General features: G+C 43.0%; 1 protein-coding gene across 1 annotated transcript in view; it reads right to left on the bottom strand.

The window, feature by feature from the left end:
- MAP2K1 (mitogen-activated protein kinase kinase 1) overlaps positions 1-16,953 on the bottom strand; it is a 31,723-nt gene that overhangs the window by 2,211 nt on the left and 12,559 nt on the right. Inside the window, exons 2-9 of the mRNA XM_033070680.1 lie at positions 15,443-15,653; positions 13,635-13,781; positions 10,615-10,692; positions 10,110-10,161; positions 4,822-4,946; positions 2,590-2,797; positions 1,651-1,715; positions 406-467 (exon numbers count right to left, since the gene is read on the bottom strand). Coding sequence (XP_032926571.1) covers positions 406-467; positions 1,651-1,715; positions 2,590-2,797; positions 4,822-4,946; positions 10,110-10,161; positions 10,615-10,692; positions 13,635-13,781; positions 15,443-15,653 — 948 coding nt within the window. The remainder of the gene's footprint in view (positions 1-405; positions 468-1,650; positions 1,716-2,589; positions 2,798-4,821; positions 4,947-10,109; positions 10,162-10,614; positions 10,693-13,634; positions 13,782-15,442; positions 15,654-16,953) is intronic.

Below are 16,953 nucleotides of genomic sequence, written 5' to 3'. Positions count from 1 at the left end.
AGTGAAGAGGTGGGGAATGGCTGCTGGGATAAAGGTGTTGGTTCAAGGAAAAAGCATCTGGAGGCTGCAGATGGTGCAGCCCATGGCACAGGCACTGCAGGATGAGGTGCCTGAGCCCTGCAGGAGCTCTCTGAGCCTGGGAAAGGACTGCTCTGAGCTGCACACAGCAGCACAAATTCAGTGCCAAAGAAGGGAATTTCCCTGAGCCTTGGGGTTCCTCTGGATGCACATGTTGCCTGTGAGATGAATTTTAGACAATTAACACCCAAAGAGGATTTTGCTGATTGCAATCCTTACATTTGCCCTGGCCTGGAGCAGGGACTGGGATTGCCAAGTGCCTGACAGACAAAGCAGGGCTGAGCCCAGCCTGTCCCTCTGCCACTCAGCCACAGAGAAAACACTCACCATTTGTTAACAAAATCTTGAAATTCAGAACCAAAGACACCATTGGGCAGTTTTGGAGGTGGCTGTAAATAAATAAATAGATAAATAAATAAATGCAATTTTAAAATCAGCAATCAATCATTCAGCATAACTAATACATGATGATGCACAACCTGCCCAGTTACATGTCCCACATCTGAGCAAAGCTGGAAAACCCTGGGTTATTACTCTCAGCTTCAGGAATTCAGGTGTTTCTGTCATAAATCAGACTTTCCCAGGGGTGGGAGGGATTTTGGTTGGTTGGTTGTTCTGTTTTCTCCACACACACACCTGAATGAGGTGAGCACAGCCCCAGCTCTCATTAAGGAAGGCTCAGAGCACTAATTAGCACCTGTCATTCTCCACACTGCTGAGGGGAGATGCCCTGCACATCTTCAGTTCCATAATCCTTTTGATGTAAATTTTCTGTCCCTGGGAATGGGTTTTTCAGGCTCTGAATTCAGAAAGAATTCTGACAAATAAAGAAGGGGAATAAACCTGTATAAATCTGCACATTATTCCCTCATCCTCCAGGACTTTACTACAGGATCAGGGTGAAGTTTCCATCCTTGCACTTTTGTGCCCAGAGCAGAGACAAGGCCTGGACTCCTCCCTGCACAGCCTGTGCTGGATTTGTGCTAAATCAAGATAATAGTGCCAAACTCTCACCTACTGCAGCTTTTCAGCCCAAACTGACCCCCTCCTGATGCTGCAGGACCACAGCAGCTGAAGGAATTCACTGCTAACTCTATTCCCAGAGATAGTGCTGGCAGATTGGGGTGTTATATAATATGCAAAATAGATTTGTAATCTGAGAGAACTGTGCAAGCAGATGAGTTACAGAAGCAATTTATCAATTTATCAGTGGCACAGGCAATGCAGGGACCCAGACACCAACTGTGCCTTTTAAATGGTGAGTTGGACAGTTTTCAGTAATTCATCCAGCTGGAAGAATTGTTATAAATGACAGCTAACATGAGCATGTTTGTTTTGCTTTTTGTTAAGATATAAGCAGTGAAATCCCACAAGTTTCAGTGGTACTTGTGAAAATACTGGAAACCCATTCTAAAATGTGAATCTCTAGCCCTGCAGCTTGGCTATTTGAAAGATAAGAGAATTGTGGCGCAGTCAAAATGCTAAACAGCATTAACCCCACAGTCCCCCAAATTCCAGGATGCTTTAAAAGTTTACAGCTGTAAAGAGCAGACTTTTAAGTTTATAAATTACCTCATTGACGATGTAATCCAGAAGTTCAAAGATTGCCATTGGGGGTCTGCTGTCTGATCCATAGGCTGGGAAGAAAAGGGAGAGCTGGGATCAGTGTCGCCTTCTTGGAGAAAAGCAAGATGGGAAGCTGGGATCTATCCCAGAGCAAGATTGGGATCTCTCCCAGAGCAGAGGCTGGGATCTGTCCCAGAACAGGGGCTGGAATCTATCCCAGATCTATCCCAGAGCAGGGGGCTGGGATCTATCCTAGAGCAGGGGCTGGGATCTATCCCAGAGCAGGGAGCTGGGATCTATCCCAGAGCAAGACTGGGATCTCTCCCAAAACAGGGAGCTGGGATCTATCCCAGAGCAGGAGGATGGGATCTATCCCAGAAGAGGGGCTGGGATCTATCCCAGAGCAGAGGCTGGGATCTATCCCAGAGCAGAGGCTGGGATCTATCCCAGAGCAGGGAGCTGGGATCTATCCCAAAACAGGGAGCTGGGATCTATCCCAAAACAGGGAGCTGGGATCTATCCCAAAACAGGGAGCTGGGATCTATCCCAAAACAGGGAGCTGGGATCTATCCCAGAGCAGGGAGCTGGGATCTATCCCAGAAGAGGGGCTGGGATCTATCCCAGAGCAGGGGCTGGGATCTATCCCAGAGCAGGGAGCTGGGATCTATCCCAGAGCAGGGGACTGGGATCTATCCCAGATCTATCCCAGAGCACAGGACTGGGATCTATCCCAGATCTATCCCAGAGCACAGGGCTGGGATCTCTCAGCACTGGAGCTGCTCTCAAGAACCACCAACAAAGGCTCTCTGATGCTCTACTCTCACAGGGCTCCTCACAGTGAAGCTGAGCCTGGTGCCCAATACAACCCTGATTTTTCAGAACTGAAAGCCCCACTGTGCAGACCAGGACCTTGAAGCAGGGAAGGAAATCAGAGTTGGAACTCACAGCTCATGGGTCGGCCGGGCGCTCTTTGCCTGGGTGAGGTCTCTGTCACTGGAGAATCTCCCTCCACGGGGCAGCCAAACATCAACTCCAGCTCCTTGGAGTCAGGAGGGGGAATGGGGTACCTGCCAATGGCCATCTCCACCAGGGACAGCCCCATGCTCCAGATATCTGACTGCACTGAGTAGTGAGTGCCCTGCAGCCTCTCAGGCTGCAAAACACAAGGGAGGGGAAGAAAAGACAGGTTTGTAACAAGAAATTACCCAAAAAAATTACATTCTGCAATAACCTGGATAAATTAGAGGATGAAACCACAATTTATTAATACAGCATGCCCAAATGAGTGACTTCTTGCTATTTTCCTGGAAATCTGTATTTGCTGAAGTTCCCCAAACATTCCATCACTGTGAGACTCTTCAGAAAGGCTTCTCATATGTGCTGTTTTATTTCTTTATTTCTTCCATTTCTAATGGAATATTACACAAGGCTCTGCAGGCAAGATCAGACTCAGCCAAAAATCTGGTTTGTATTGTCTTTAAGAGATTCACACACTGTAAAGATATTTAAGTATGGGATTTTTTTTGGTCAGTTGAATCATGATCAGTATCTGACTATTCCAGTCCCACTGCTTCACAGATCCTCAGTTTTGAGCAGTGCATCCACCTCCTGCTTCTGCCAAACCAGCAGATGAGTGCTGCACCAACTCCTTCTGCACCTTCATTTCTGCACCTGCTTTGCCAGTCTGTGTTCAGTGCTGAATGTGGCTCCTGAAATTATTAATACATTGATCTGCTGCACCCTTAAATCCATTTTTAACTAAGAAAACATCCACTTTTCTGTCATCTTTTTAAAATCAAGCTCATATTTTACCAAAATAGTGCAGATTCTTTGATTACATGCACATATTGGAAAAATACATATGTAATTTGAAACTCCCTCTCAGAGAATGTGAAAAATGCAGCAAAGCCTCTTCCTTCTGCCATAAGGGGGTGATAGTTTTGTTTAATTAGTTTTGTAGCATTTACTGAGATTACATTTGAGTTTTCTCCAGTGTCCCACCTCAGTCAGCTCCAAACTCCTCTGGACAAACTTCACAACTGCTGGACAGCAAAAGAAATATCCTAATCCCAAGATTTTCAAAAAATGTAAGTGTAAAGGAAGGTGGGTGGATGAGAAAGAGCAGCAAACAGAGACTTGTTATATAATTAAAATCTAGAAATCTGTTCAAATGAAACTATTGTTTTTACACACCTTCATGTGGTAAAAAGGAATGCTTGCATGTAATAATTCTGTTTGTTTTTGCAGGTATAGAAGTGTGCAAAGGGAGCTACTGCAAGAGAAGATCCTTCAGACTCTACCAAGACAAAATCCCCCTCGTGGCTTGGTCTGTGATGCCAGAGAGCAAAGCCAACCCTGAGCAAAAACAACAAATTGAAGAAAACTGAAGGCAGACAGCTCTTGGCTCTCACCCCTTCTCCTGTAGAGCCAGGGAAAGGCAGGAGCTGTGGGTTTGGGTTTGCTCATTAGCAACACCCCCCAGATGTGGGAACTTCAAGGCCAGCCTGGTTTCAGGTGTGTCACCAAGGCAAAGTGACACAAAGCCAGTGCAGCTCTCCTGCTGAAGCTTTTTCCCTCTAAGTCTAAACCCACACATTGTTAATGGCACAGCCAGAGCTGGGAACGAGTGCAGCAGTTAATTGTGTGCTGAACAAGGTGTGTGAGAACAGAGAGCTCATCTGGGAAGTTCCAAGGTGTTCCTCACCCCCAGCACACCCTGGAAACAGCCCCACATTAATCCCTGGCTCACTCCCAGGATTTCCCCTGTTGCTGCAGCCATGCAGGGATGTGGGATCAATCCCAAATCCTACAGAGCAACCCCAGCAAATGCTGCAGTGGGAAGAGAACCACACTTCCCAAGGAAAACAAACCATAAACACTGAGATTTTTTGGGGGACACACATGTACAACCCCCAAAGGCAAGGTCTGACTGGGCTCTGCAGTGCAGACACAGCCCCAGCTCTTCTGGAATGTCACAAATATTCCAAGTTTTTGCTTTTTCTTGCAGCAGTTCTCACCCCACACACACAATCTGATATGACAGCAGAATATTCCTGGAATGCAGGAAGAGCTGAACCAGGAACAGCAACAGCTGGTTCTTGTTTGATCTCCAGAACTGAGAAAACTCAAGCCTAACAAAGTCAGAGCTGTAGAATCTGGATTTAAACCTGTACTTACAGACATGTAGGAGCGTGTGCCAACAAAGGAGTTTGCCATAGAATCTATCAGCTGCCCACTCACACCAAAGTCACAGAGCTTGATTTCACCTCTGGAGTTTACCAAAATGTTGGATGGTTTAACATCTGGAAAAAAAAACAAATGGATGATTTAGGGGATAAACAGGAAATCTGACAATGCAAGGTGAGAATTCTCAGGTGCCTCCTTTTGTTTCCCTTCTGTGACACAATTCTGTCCCTTCTCTGGGAATAATCAGAGATTTGGGTCCTTCCCAGGTCCATCTCACAGCCTCCCTATTTAACTGCAAATAAGTAATATTTGAAATTACACATGCAAAAAAGTTTTTGATTTCACCCTATTTCCTGGCTTTTAAATAACACCCACATCCTCCTTGCAGATAAATGGTCTCCTTTGAGATAAATAAGTGTACAACAGCATAACTCCTCCTGAATGATGATACTTTGCCTGGAAATGATCAATAAAGAGGCCCTACATATTTCTTTTACAAAGGTCAATTAATTACAGCAGCCACATTATCATTCCTTCATATCTACATAGGCATAAATCATCCTAAGGCCAAACACTCCCTGCAGTGGGTTCTTGCTATCTGGGTTTGGGCTTGCTGGGGTTTTTTGGGGTGATGGTCTTGTTGGGGTTTTTTGTTGGTTTAGATTTGGGGTTTTTTGTTTTGGTTTTTTTTTCAGGCTCTGAAAAAATTATTCTCCTATAATTGAAAATGTGTATTTAAAATAATTTGAGGTTGTTTTTTTCCTGTGACAGAGCCCCCATCACGATTTTGAATTCATCACTTTTCCTAAATGGAAATTTAATAAGGGTCACTGGTAGCTTAGCAACTAATAACAGCTCTTTGTGAATGCAAAGGTACAGGGAACAAGTGTTCAGTGTTTCTTTTATGGCTGTAAGGAGGTTTTTCACTCTATCTCACTGCTTAGCTGGTCATTACCAACACATTATCAAAATAAGCAACCAACAGCCCACATTGGCAGAGAAATCCTGCAGAAAAAAGGGAACTGGAAAATCGTTTGGAAGAAAGAGAATCATAATTTCAGAGCAGACTCAGAAGTCTACAGGCTGTCACATTTTCATTTGCTCTTCACTTTTAAGCACAGATCTATTCCAGGAGCTGCCCTTTGGTTGGGATGTCCCTGGGAACAGGACACTGATGTGACAAAGAGCTCCATGCAGGAGTTTATGCCTCCCTGAGCCAGATCCATGGGGACAGGAAAATAAAACATTTTCAGCTGTTTCCCCCCCAGCTCCCTTTTGAGGAGTAACACAAAGTTTGGATAATTCTCTGCTTTGGGAAATTGTGGTTCCATTTTTTTTGTCCCTGCCATCCCTTTCCAGGTAACTGAAAGTGTCCAGGCACATTTTCCTGCTCTGATTTGTGTATGGAAAATCCAGGCAGGAATTTTGTGTGTGCTGTTTTCAATCCCCCAGCCCTGGGAGAGGATCTGGGCACACAGCTGGACCTTCTGCAAGCTCTGCAGATATTATGAAGCTTCTGCCTCCTCTGGGCAAGCCCTGCCTGCTGGGACCTCACCACAAGCACATTTCACTGTGCAAAGGAAAAATCCAGGCTGGGAGCTTGACCTACCAGTTTCAAACTCCAGCAGGAGCTGAAAAACAACCAAACCCAAAGCCCAAGCAGCTGGAGCAGGGAAGCAGAGGGCAGAATGAGAGATTCCCAGCTGCACAGGAATCTGCACCCAAAGCTCTGTGCAAAAGCAAGGTGGGGAAAAACAGTGTTTGCAAAACACACTGGAAACACAGCAGAGCCTGCACAAACCACAGACACCCAGATTTGTGCTGCTCATCAATGCACAGCTACAAATTCAGCTCAGAACAAAGATCTAAATCCCCACTTTCATCTCCAGAGTTCGTTGATACTTCATAATTAAATGGCAAAGAAAATATCATTACCATTCCACTGTCAGTGCACCAAACACAATTCTCTTGGTGAGCATCCTGAAGTTTCAGAATCCCCCCTGGTCTCCTGAAGGTTTCCCTTTTCCCCTCAGTGGTTTTGCAGGTGGCAATGCCAGCTCTCAGTCCAGCACAGCAACCCCATCTCCTCTCTGGATTTCTGCACAAAGCTTCTCCTCCCTGGAGTATCTTCATTTTCCACACAAGGCACCCCATGTGATCAGTGTGATGTTTGGAAGGCTGCTGCCTTTCCACCCCTCTAAATGTAGCACCTATTCTATTTTCACTCCAGAGCCTCTGAGCACTTGAGCAGTTTCTCTGGAAACCAGAGATTTGTACTGCCAGAAGAACAGGAATGCCAAGGCATCCTGCAAAATGTATGCTGGAACTTGCAAGGAACAGACAAAAGGAACACAAAACGTGTTATGTAAGCATTTCAGTTTTAAAGAAGGTGGAAGATATTTTATGTACCATCCCAGAGAAGCCAGGAAGAAAATTCTAGAGAAATTCTGTGCCAGGGGGATGGATTTATGACACTGCAGAGGGAGCTGGGAACACAGAGAAGTTTACAGAATGTCTGAAAATCTCTGTAAGAGGTTCCTTCCTCTGCTCTGCCCCACAGGTTCATTCTGAGAGGCCCTGGATGTTTCATAACACCTTCAGCCCAGAATTGACTCTGTACCTGAGCACACAGGTGAGGACATAAACCAGAGATGTGTCTGCAGCACATTATTGGGATCTCCCAATAAATTCCCATTTCCCAAGGCAGGATCTCACAGGAATCCTCTGGAACAGACCAGAGACACTTCCCTGCTGCCTCCAGCTGGGGCTCAAAACCTTACAAAGCTTGCAAGGAGAGACTTTCCAGAGAGGATTAAACTTCAGACAGCACCACAGATATCTTTATTTAACAGAAAATATTGTTAAAATATCCAGCACAGTTGTGCTCCTCACCCCTTCCCTTCCTGTGCCTGCCTTGGATCCCACCAGCTGAATTTCCAGAGGTTTTGTGATTTCATTTGTCTGTTCAGAGAGGACCAGAACACAAAGCACAGTGCTCCACATGTGCAAACCCTCTAAAAAAGAATTGTATTTTCCTTTCCTGCTCTAACCAGCCCCAGGAACTCCTTCCTTGAGCTGGCTGGAATGACAAGTCAACACTTTTCCTGTCAGTCCAGGACATGGAAGCAGTCTAGGTTAAATATTCCAAACTTGCTGATATTGCCACACAAGTAAGAAAACACAGCAGTGGAATAAATTCCTTCCTGCAAATGAGTTCTCACAAGCCTGGCTGTCTTTAGAGTCAAGAACAGATTTTTTGGCCCTTTGTTGCTATGTTCTCATGTTTACCAGGGATGTCTCTTCATTTTTAAGTCACCCACTCTCCCCACAGCACAACTCCAAGAAATCCTGCTGAAAACAAACCCACCAAGTGCACACATTTTCCCCAGGGATGGCAGAGTGAGAACAAACAGCCCATGTGAGATGCTGTTCTCACCTTGTCAGTGCACTAGAGAAAGCAAAGCACAGAAATCTCCAATTATTAGAGCTGTGTATAAAATAATGCTGACACAGTTGCAGGGAAAGTGCTTTTACCAGCACTGTTTATTTCAGCAGGGATTCAGGGAGGAGGCAGTTTGGAAAAACTGCCAGAAGCAGCTTCACCTGCACTCCAACCTTCCTAAGGGGTGTCCAGAAAATGCACAAAGTCTGTGGCACAGACAGAGCCATGGGCAGCAGCAAGGACAGGAGCTGCAACTTTGGCTCTGCCTGTCCAGAGATGAGAAAACCACTCACTGCTCTGACTGATTCTCCTTTCAGCTGCCAGCACTGGCCATGATCAGCTCCCAAAATGTCATTTTGGCTCCCTCTTTATCAGACATCACAGATGTGATGTGATCACAGAGCAGCTTCTGCAAGAAGTGCACAAGGTCAGGAATTCCTGCTGCTGTCAGAGCACACAGGATGGAAACTGAGCTGAAAAATAAAAACCACAATGTGGACATGGAATTTTACACTGCAGGGCACACTCAAGCCAGTTAAATTGGAAGCAATGTAGAAGAGGAATTTTTGTTGTAGAAGAGAAATTTGTGTTGGTCCATGGACCTGCAGTGTAATCTCTGATGTAGCAAATACCATGGGGTTAAGCTGCACTTAAACAAGATCAGGAAGGTTTCATTTTGGATTTATCAGATTTACAGGTTGTAAAACTGAAAACAAATAAATAAAAACTGCTGTCTCAGCTGAGCAAGATCAACCTTAAAAAAAAACCCCAAGCAACCAACATAGTAACAACCCACTGCTGTGCTGACCTGAGATGAGCAGGAACTCTTCCAGGATGCCCTAAAATAAGGTGATTTCTTTCCCTGGAGTCCTTATGCTCTGAACAGAGACAAATGACTTTGAAATTGTCACCAGGAATGTTTAGAGTCTCCCTCCAACCTCCTTGCTCCACAAGAGAGCTATATTTGTCCATAAAAACCCCACAAGGCAGGGATGTGTGATAAACACAACTCCATGTGTAAGGTGATGCTACAACAGCTTGTGCAAGCTGGGATTGCTGATTCCTCCTGCTGGTCTGGCCACTGAATGTAAATTTAGAGATTTATTCCTGTCTGCTGCAGATATTTTATAATGTGAATATTCTGCTGTGGTTCAAAGCTCCCCAGCAGCTGCTCCAGCTCCACCTTCACATCACACCCACAGCAGCAATAATGGATTTATTACTGTACCAAGGGTCATTCTTCTTCAGTGGAACATGCAGCAGATTAATGGAGGAGCTGGATTTTAAAAAGGGCAACTAAAAGCAAAAAATAATCCAATAATTTATTCTAAGCAACAGGAGAAGCAACATTCTCATTTTACACAGCTTCACCATGGTTTTTCAATTGTTTTAAAGTATAAAAAGGATGCAGGTCTGCATGACAGAGCTCAGAAAACAGCATGTGAAGGTAAGACAGATGGGAAAAAAAAGGTTTTCTTTTAAAAGTTTTAATGGCAATGACTATTGAACAGTCACATGGAATTTAGGTCAGAGGTTTTAATTGCAATCAGACTCAAACACAGAGAAGTTCTGTGTGCACATAAAATGCAAGAACAGCAGTTCAAGCATGGGTTATAAACCCAGATAAGCAGCAGGAAGACAGAAGTTGAAGACACCTGATAGTCATGGTAAGAGATTTGGATTTCAAACAAACAGTTTGCCTTACACTGCCCAAGAAAAACCCTTTGAACCAAAGTCACCAGGAACCATGAAGAACCAAGCATAGAAAAAAAAGAAGTATTTTAGTGTGAATAAAAATTATACTCAAGGAAAGTTACAACACAAACTTTCATCTTACCTCTGTGCATTATTTTATGCTTTTCTCTCAGATATGTGAGTCCTTTTATTACCTAGAGACAAATGGAAAAGAAATGAATTTAGGAAGCAGAAGAGAGAGTTGAATGTTTTGTACAAGAAATCCCAAAATGTAATCACAGCCATCAACACTGAGTTCTCATTTGTACCTCCAGCTCAGACTAGAAAAATGAAAAACAAACCCAACTCCTTCCTGGAAGTTCTGCACACAGATCCTGCTGCAGAATGGGGAGGAAAAGGCAATATTAAAAAATAAGGAAGAGTTAATTCAGCTCTCATCCAGAAGCACCAAGTGCTCCAAAAGCAGCAACTCCAAGCACACACACACACACAGCAGAATGTGTTACTCATCCCAGTGCCCACAGCACAAAGATGTTGAAAAAGGAAACTGAAAAATGAAGAAAGCACACTGAAAACTCTGGGAACATTCCCCTGTCCCTCCTGCTTAGCCCTGGATATGGCAGTGCCACCCCTGTGCCCCCACTCACCGCGATGCTAACTTTGCCCAGGATCTGCTCTGGAATTCTCCCAGCCTTTTTCAGCACTTGATCCAAGGAGCCACCATCCTAGAAATATTATAGAAATATATAGAAATATTTCAATAGTCAAACTTGAATCAAATTGCTCTGGGATGTACACCAAAGCCCAAATTTGTTTTTAAAAAATAAAGTTGCTCTTCGTGTTTGCTTTAACACTGTTGTGGTGTAAATGTGGAACAAGGAGGAATCAGTTGGGTTTGTGTTTCTTTAAACAAACATTTGGCCACTAACAACATCCACTCAAATAAACACTGCACACAATGCTCTTCCAGAGCAGCACTTCCATGGCTTGGATCTCCTTAAGGAAGCACTGACCACAAACAGTGACAAGCAAGCAGGAAGGACTTCACAGCTTTCAGCCCAAAGCATTTTTTTCTTGTCACAGTCATCCATGATAATCCTCCTCCTCCAAAGACAGAAAGAAAAAACATTATTGATCCTGATTATGGGGCTGAAAACTCATCATACTGGAAGAGACATTGAAAATCCCAGAGTGATGGGGCTGGGACAGTTCCCCTATCCCAGATTGTTCAATCCTCATCCAGCCTGGCCTTGGACATTCCAGGGATCCAGGGGCACCCCAGGATCATGAGAGAACCCAAATCCCTGCCCCACTCCTCTCCCAGAGCAGACCCTGCCCAGCAGGAGCTGCCTCTGTCAGTTCTGCAGCTCCAGGGTGACCCTTCCAAGGATGCAAAGTTGGTTTGGCACAGAAAGAACCAAAATAGGGAGAAAATGTTTTGAAGGTTCCCTGGTAAGCCATGGCCTTGTTTATTAGATTAAATAAACTGCCTGCATGCACACACACCCCCAGCAAAGGCAAATATATCCCACTGTTGCTAAGAGCTTTTCAAAAGGAAAACTGGGAAAAATGCTCTTTATTTTTAGCAACTGATTCAACAATAGATTTGTGCATAAGGCCTGGATTCTCTGGAGCAAAGAATATACAACCAAAGAAGAAATGGAGAAGTTATTTTTCAAATTTAAAACCATATCCTGTTGTCTGGATCAGCACTGGGTAACTCCCAACACTTGACATCAAGATCCAACTGCAGTAATTAATTGCATTCTGCCTCAGCCTCCCCTTTGGAAGTTTTCTTCAACATTTACACATGGTGAAAGCAAAAAAACTGGAACACAAAGGAGTAAAATCTACAACTCTTATGAGAAGGGAAGTATATAAATACTTATCTGAGCAGGTATTTTTGTAAAAAACACCCACACTTTGTAAAAATACTCCACACTTGATTAAAAATACACCAATAGAAAAAAAAAATTTCTAGAAATCTCTTGTTAAAGCAGTGTGAATTTCTGGACAGCTGTATCTGCTGAGACACTGCTATATTAACCATAATTTTGTTACAGAAAACCCTTTTTTCCCCTTCCCTGAGGACCAGCTCTGATCCTGGACAAGGCTGGACACAATTCAGCTGCAGGAGCTGCCTCCAATCCTTCTGCCTGTAAAATACCTGCTGCCAAGCAAAGTTAGGCATTGATCTTGAATTTAGGGACCTAAAAATATCAAACACTCAAGTTCCATTCCTCCATTCCTCCTCCAACTTTTTGTTCGTAATCCTACTTAGGTTTTGTAACCCACTGCTAAAAATAAGATTTCTGAGTGGTAACAACTGAAAAAAAAAAGAGACCACAATGGAGATTTTCATCCAATCTTTTATCCAAAAGGAGACCAAAAACTTGCACCAAAGATCTGCATTAATTTAATGCTAAATTAAGGCAATAATTTAAATAATCCACCTCTCTTTTGATTTCATAACTTACTGATCAGCTGTTCTATGTGTAAATTGTTGTATCCAGTGTGGCTTGGAGCACATTCAGCACTGATTTCTCCCTGCCTTCTCCTAAATTGAAAATATTTCCTGTCACACACAATATTCCCTGTCAGATATATTATTCCCTGCTTAGGAACCTACAAACCCTAAGTGCTGCTGGTGATTTTCTCACTGACAAATCAACTGAGACTCTTTAGACCTTTTATTCTCCAGGTGATCTCTTGGAATGTGGTAACACACAGCTGGGCACACCTGTGACATTTAGCAGTGGTTTTTCACCACCTACTTTCCTATTTTTCACTCCTCTTTTCCATTCTGAGAGCTCAACTCTGGAATTCCCAGCAGGAATTTGTGTTTTGGGGGGTGCACCCCTTCCCCTCAGCTCTCACACGCCTCAAACTCGGATCGTGAGCGCTCGTTCCTAAGCAACCATCGATTCCTTCTAAAAATTCTGAGGGACCAGAGAAGCATTAAAACAATCACATGCACTTTCCAGAAAAAATACAGCTTCTCTCCAAAGAAACAGGGGAAAAAATAAAGAGGTCTTCAGCTCTATTGTGGTTTGTGTTGTTAAAAGTGAGGCAACAAATTTGACTGTCCTTTAATTACAGAAAATTCACTTTTCATGTTTGGAGTCCATATGGCTGGAGAAAGGCAAACAGATGTCGAGAAGAATGTGTACTTTGTATTCAAATCAAACACAGTTAAAAATATTTTTTTGGCATTAAAAAAGTTGTGTAAGATCCCTCTGGGCTTGCTCACTATTCTTCATGGTTGCATTTTTCAGTAAAAATTTTAGAAAGGGACAAAATATGGATTTATACAAATAAGAAAAAAATAGAATCTACACAGGTGCAGTGTCAGTGGTCTGGTCCGTTCTGCAAAGCTGAACTCGAATCAGAACAAATGTTTAAGAAGCAGAACTGGGTAAATATTTTGAAATATAAGAAAAGGAAAAAAGAGAAGCAATTGGGGAGCTACATTTGCACAGGGAGAAGGGGATAAAACATCTCCTATCAAACCCCAACCAAGGATCTGCAGAGGAAAATCTGTGGAGTTTCCAAACCGCATCTTCAGCCGAGCACAGCACTTTGGTCAGGGCAGTGCTGGTGGCACTGAGGGCTTGCAGGGAGGCTGAGGGAATAAGTGCCAGGGAATAAATCAGCAGTGAGCCCTCACCATGTGCTCCATGCAGATGGAGATCTCCCCATCGCTGTAGAAGGCTCCATAGAAGCCCACGATGTAGGGGGAGTTGCACTCGTGCAGCACCTGCAGCTCCCGGATGATCTGGTTGCGGATGGCTGGCTTGATCTCCAGGTGGATCAGCTAAACAAATCAAATAAACAAAACAATAAAACCAAATCCACTCTTCAGGATTGATTTGTGCCATTCAGAGAGGTTTTCAGTACCTGGCAGAGCTGATCTCAGAGCTGGCTCTGCTTTGAGCGTCTCCAACCTGAATTATTCACAATTTAACTGTAAAATGATCCACCCTTGTTCTCCTAAAAACACCACAACACAGCACCCATGACAAGGCAGGAATTCCATCCTCTTTTCACAAAATACTACTCCAGCAGAAAGTTTTTGTTCCAGCATATTTCCTTATGGAAATGTGTCAAAGATGCCCTGACTCAAAAATATCTGTGCAGGTGTTTGGAAAGCATTAGTGGAAGGAATGAGCTGAATCTCCAATTAAAAACTCCCCAATAATTTTTCCCCACTAGACTGTTTACCCCATACAAGTGTGTTCCTTATGTGAAAGGAAAGATTATGGAAAGAGAATTACAGAAATTAAATTTTGCTTAATAAAGAGAAGAAAAATGGCAATTCAGCAAACATCTCAGTTGCATCAAATATTAATGAATTGGGTCAAAATTTCCTGTTAAACCCACAGCAGGTGAAAAAACCAAAAATCAATTGAATTGATTTAGTTCAAGAAAACCTCAGTGAATTGTGCATTTTGTAATTCTCACATCTCAGATTTAGGTCTTTGCTTCTCCCCAAACTGCCAATGTCCCCAGCACAGTTTATTCTTAGCACAGGCACATTTCCCTTTACAAAGGAAATTTCCTTTTTCCTTTCTCCTCCTTTCCCCTTTCATTTTTCCTTTCTCCTTTTTCCCTTTTCCTTTCCTTTTTCCTTCCCCCTTTCCTTTCCCCTTTCCTTTTTCCTTTCTCCTTTCCTCCAGTTTTGCTGCAGATTATGCCGTCCCCTTCTTAAAAATAAAACCACCTGAAGAGTTCAACTTCTCAATCAAAAAAAGGGAAGTTCCCAGTGTAGTAAAACAATGGGAGCTGGGATGAGTGTTCAGTTCCCAGGGATTTTGACAGGAAGTGAAACCTTCTCATGCAAACAAAATGAGAATTAGACCACCCAGTTATTTCAGTCCAAAAAAAAAATAAAAATAAAAATCTCAGTTCTCTTGCAAACTAGGTCTCAACTGCTCCAGGTATTAAGCATAAAAAATACTCCCACAGAAAGATGAATTCCTTCCTCCCTAGGATGGACCTACAGAGCAGGAGATGTCACTGAACTCCAAGGTATTCCCTCATTCCCATTTTCTGGAGTTCTTTTCTTCTCCAGTCTCATCCAGAGCCCCTTTGCTGCTGTGTGCCTGTGAAGGAAGCTCTTAAGACAGGTGACACCTTTTCCATTCCTTTAAACTTATTGCCCAGAATACAGAATATTACCACTTTTGTCTAATTTATAATTTCCACTCATTTTTTTAGGCCTCCTACTCCTGAGTGAGAGGGAAAAAGGAGAAACAAATGCCAACCCTTTCATTAGGAACACACTAATTCTGAAAAATTGGGAAGCTCATGTAGGATGAGGAAATGCAACCTTTCCTACTTTTGGAAACACACCCCCTTCTCTGAAAGCTGGCATTAAATGGCAATTTTTGTGTGTCAACAGCAATTATTTCTCTAAACAAAGAGACAAATCCTCTATAAACACCATCCCCAAGTTGCTCTTTCTGACCCCCTCACCTTTCTTGCCATGATGAGGCCAGAGGGTTTGTGGGACACTTTGAAGACCACACCACCATTGCCTGCTCCCAGCTCACTGATCTTCTCAAAGTCATCATCCTTCAGCTCCCCAACCTTCTGTTTCTGGGTGAGGAACGCTTCCAGGCGCTTTCTCTGCTGCTCATCCAGCTCCAGCTCCTCCAGCTTCTTCTGAAGGGCTTCCAGATTCGTCCTGCATGAGCAAGAAGAGCAGGATTGAGCAGTGCAGTGAGCAGAGGTCACAGTTAAATCACTCCATTTTTACACCTGCATTGTTATTTTTTAGTCACCCCCATGAGAAGTGCTGCTGCAGCTCTGATTTCAGTGAATTGTGTTTGATCCCAGATAAAACAGTGACAAACCCACAAGACCAGCTTCCCATGAGTGTGAGGTCCTGCCCAAAGCCATGCTGAGCCTCTCCTCCTCCAGGAGTGGTTCATGACTCTGCACTTCTGCTCAGAGAGCTCCTGAATCACAGCACAGCACTCCACGCTATTTTTAGTTGTGTGTTTTCAAGGTTGTGTTGTAATTTCCTACAGAGTTTGCCTAAATGTTTTATTGACTGATTTTCACAGGGCTGGATAACCAACAATTCATTCAGAAGTTTCTTGTTTAGGTGCAGTAAAAAGTCACCAAGCCCAGACAAACACACATTCAAAACACAGCCACTGGAAATGGGAAAGTCCTTGGCCTAAAGGACTTATTTTTAATTTTTAAGCTTATTTTTAATTTTGTTTAAGGACACATCTGCTGGAAACTCATTTTAACATCTTTAATCAACACAAAATAGAGAAACAAAACTTTCTAAAGGAGTTAAGTTTGGAACTCCAGACACAAGTTCACTTCTCCCAGGAATGTTTTAACAACTCCAGTTCCTATGGAAACATTTCATTCCAATATGACAACTTAAAGCCTCCTTTAAAATTTCCTGCTTCCAACTGCAACAATAATTGCTGCAAGAGTAAATATTTAACAGCAAATACCTGTTTTGGTTCACCAAATGTAATGCAATGTTCCCAGGGAATAGAGTGTTGCTAGGATGAAGATTTTAAGGAAGAGAATCTATTTCTTCAGAAGTATGAAGAACAGAACTACCTTCCATTAAAAAAAAATGTTAAATTTCACCAATAATCAAAATTATTTCTGTTAATCACTTCATAAAATGTTCACTTTGAAAATATGTTGTACAAAGGGACATCCTCACACCCAGTGAGGAGCTGAGAGGATGCATGGCTATCACAACTGTCTCTATCTTACCTTAAAAATGAAGTATTTGCACCAAAACAAAATTATTTTCATACTAACTTTTAAAGAGAAACATCATTTCTGTCCTCAGACCATGTTTTGCACCTGTATAATCACACACCAATAATTCTGGAGCATCCCCACTGAAAAATCCCCCACACAGATAAAAGTGGCTTGCAAGAACACCCAAGTTAATCTGTTTTACTGACTCTGTTTTAAAGATGAACCATTAACAAACACATTTTTTT

This window comes from Catharus ustulatus, chromosome 12, assembly GCF_009819885.2.
Source record: "Catharus ustulatus isolate bCatUst1 chromosome 12, bCatUst1.pri.v2, whole genome shotgun sequence".
In the NCBI taxonomy this organism is placed as follows: domain Eukaryota; kingdom Metazoa; phylum Chordata; class Aves; order Passeriformes; family Turdidae; genus Catharus; species Catharus ustulatus.
The sequence above is the reverse complement of the archived record's forward strand: the minus strand, read 5'-3'. Positions and strand labels throughout refer to the sequence as shown.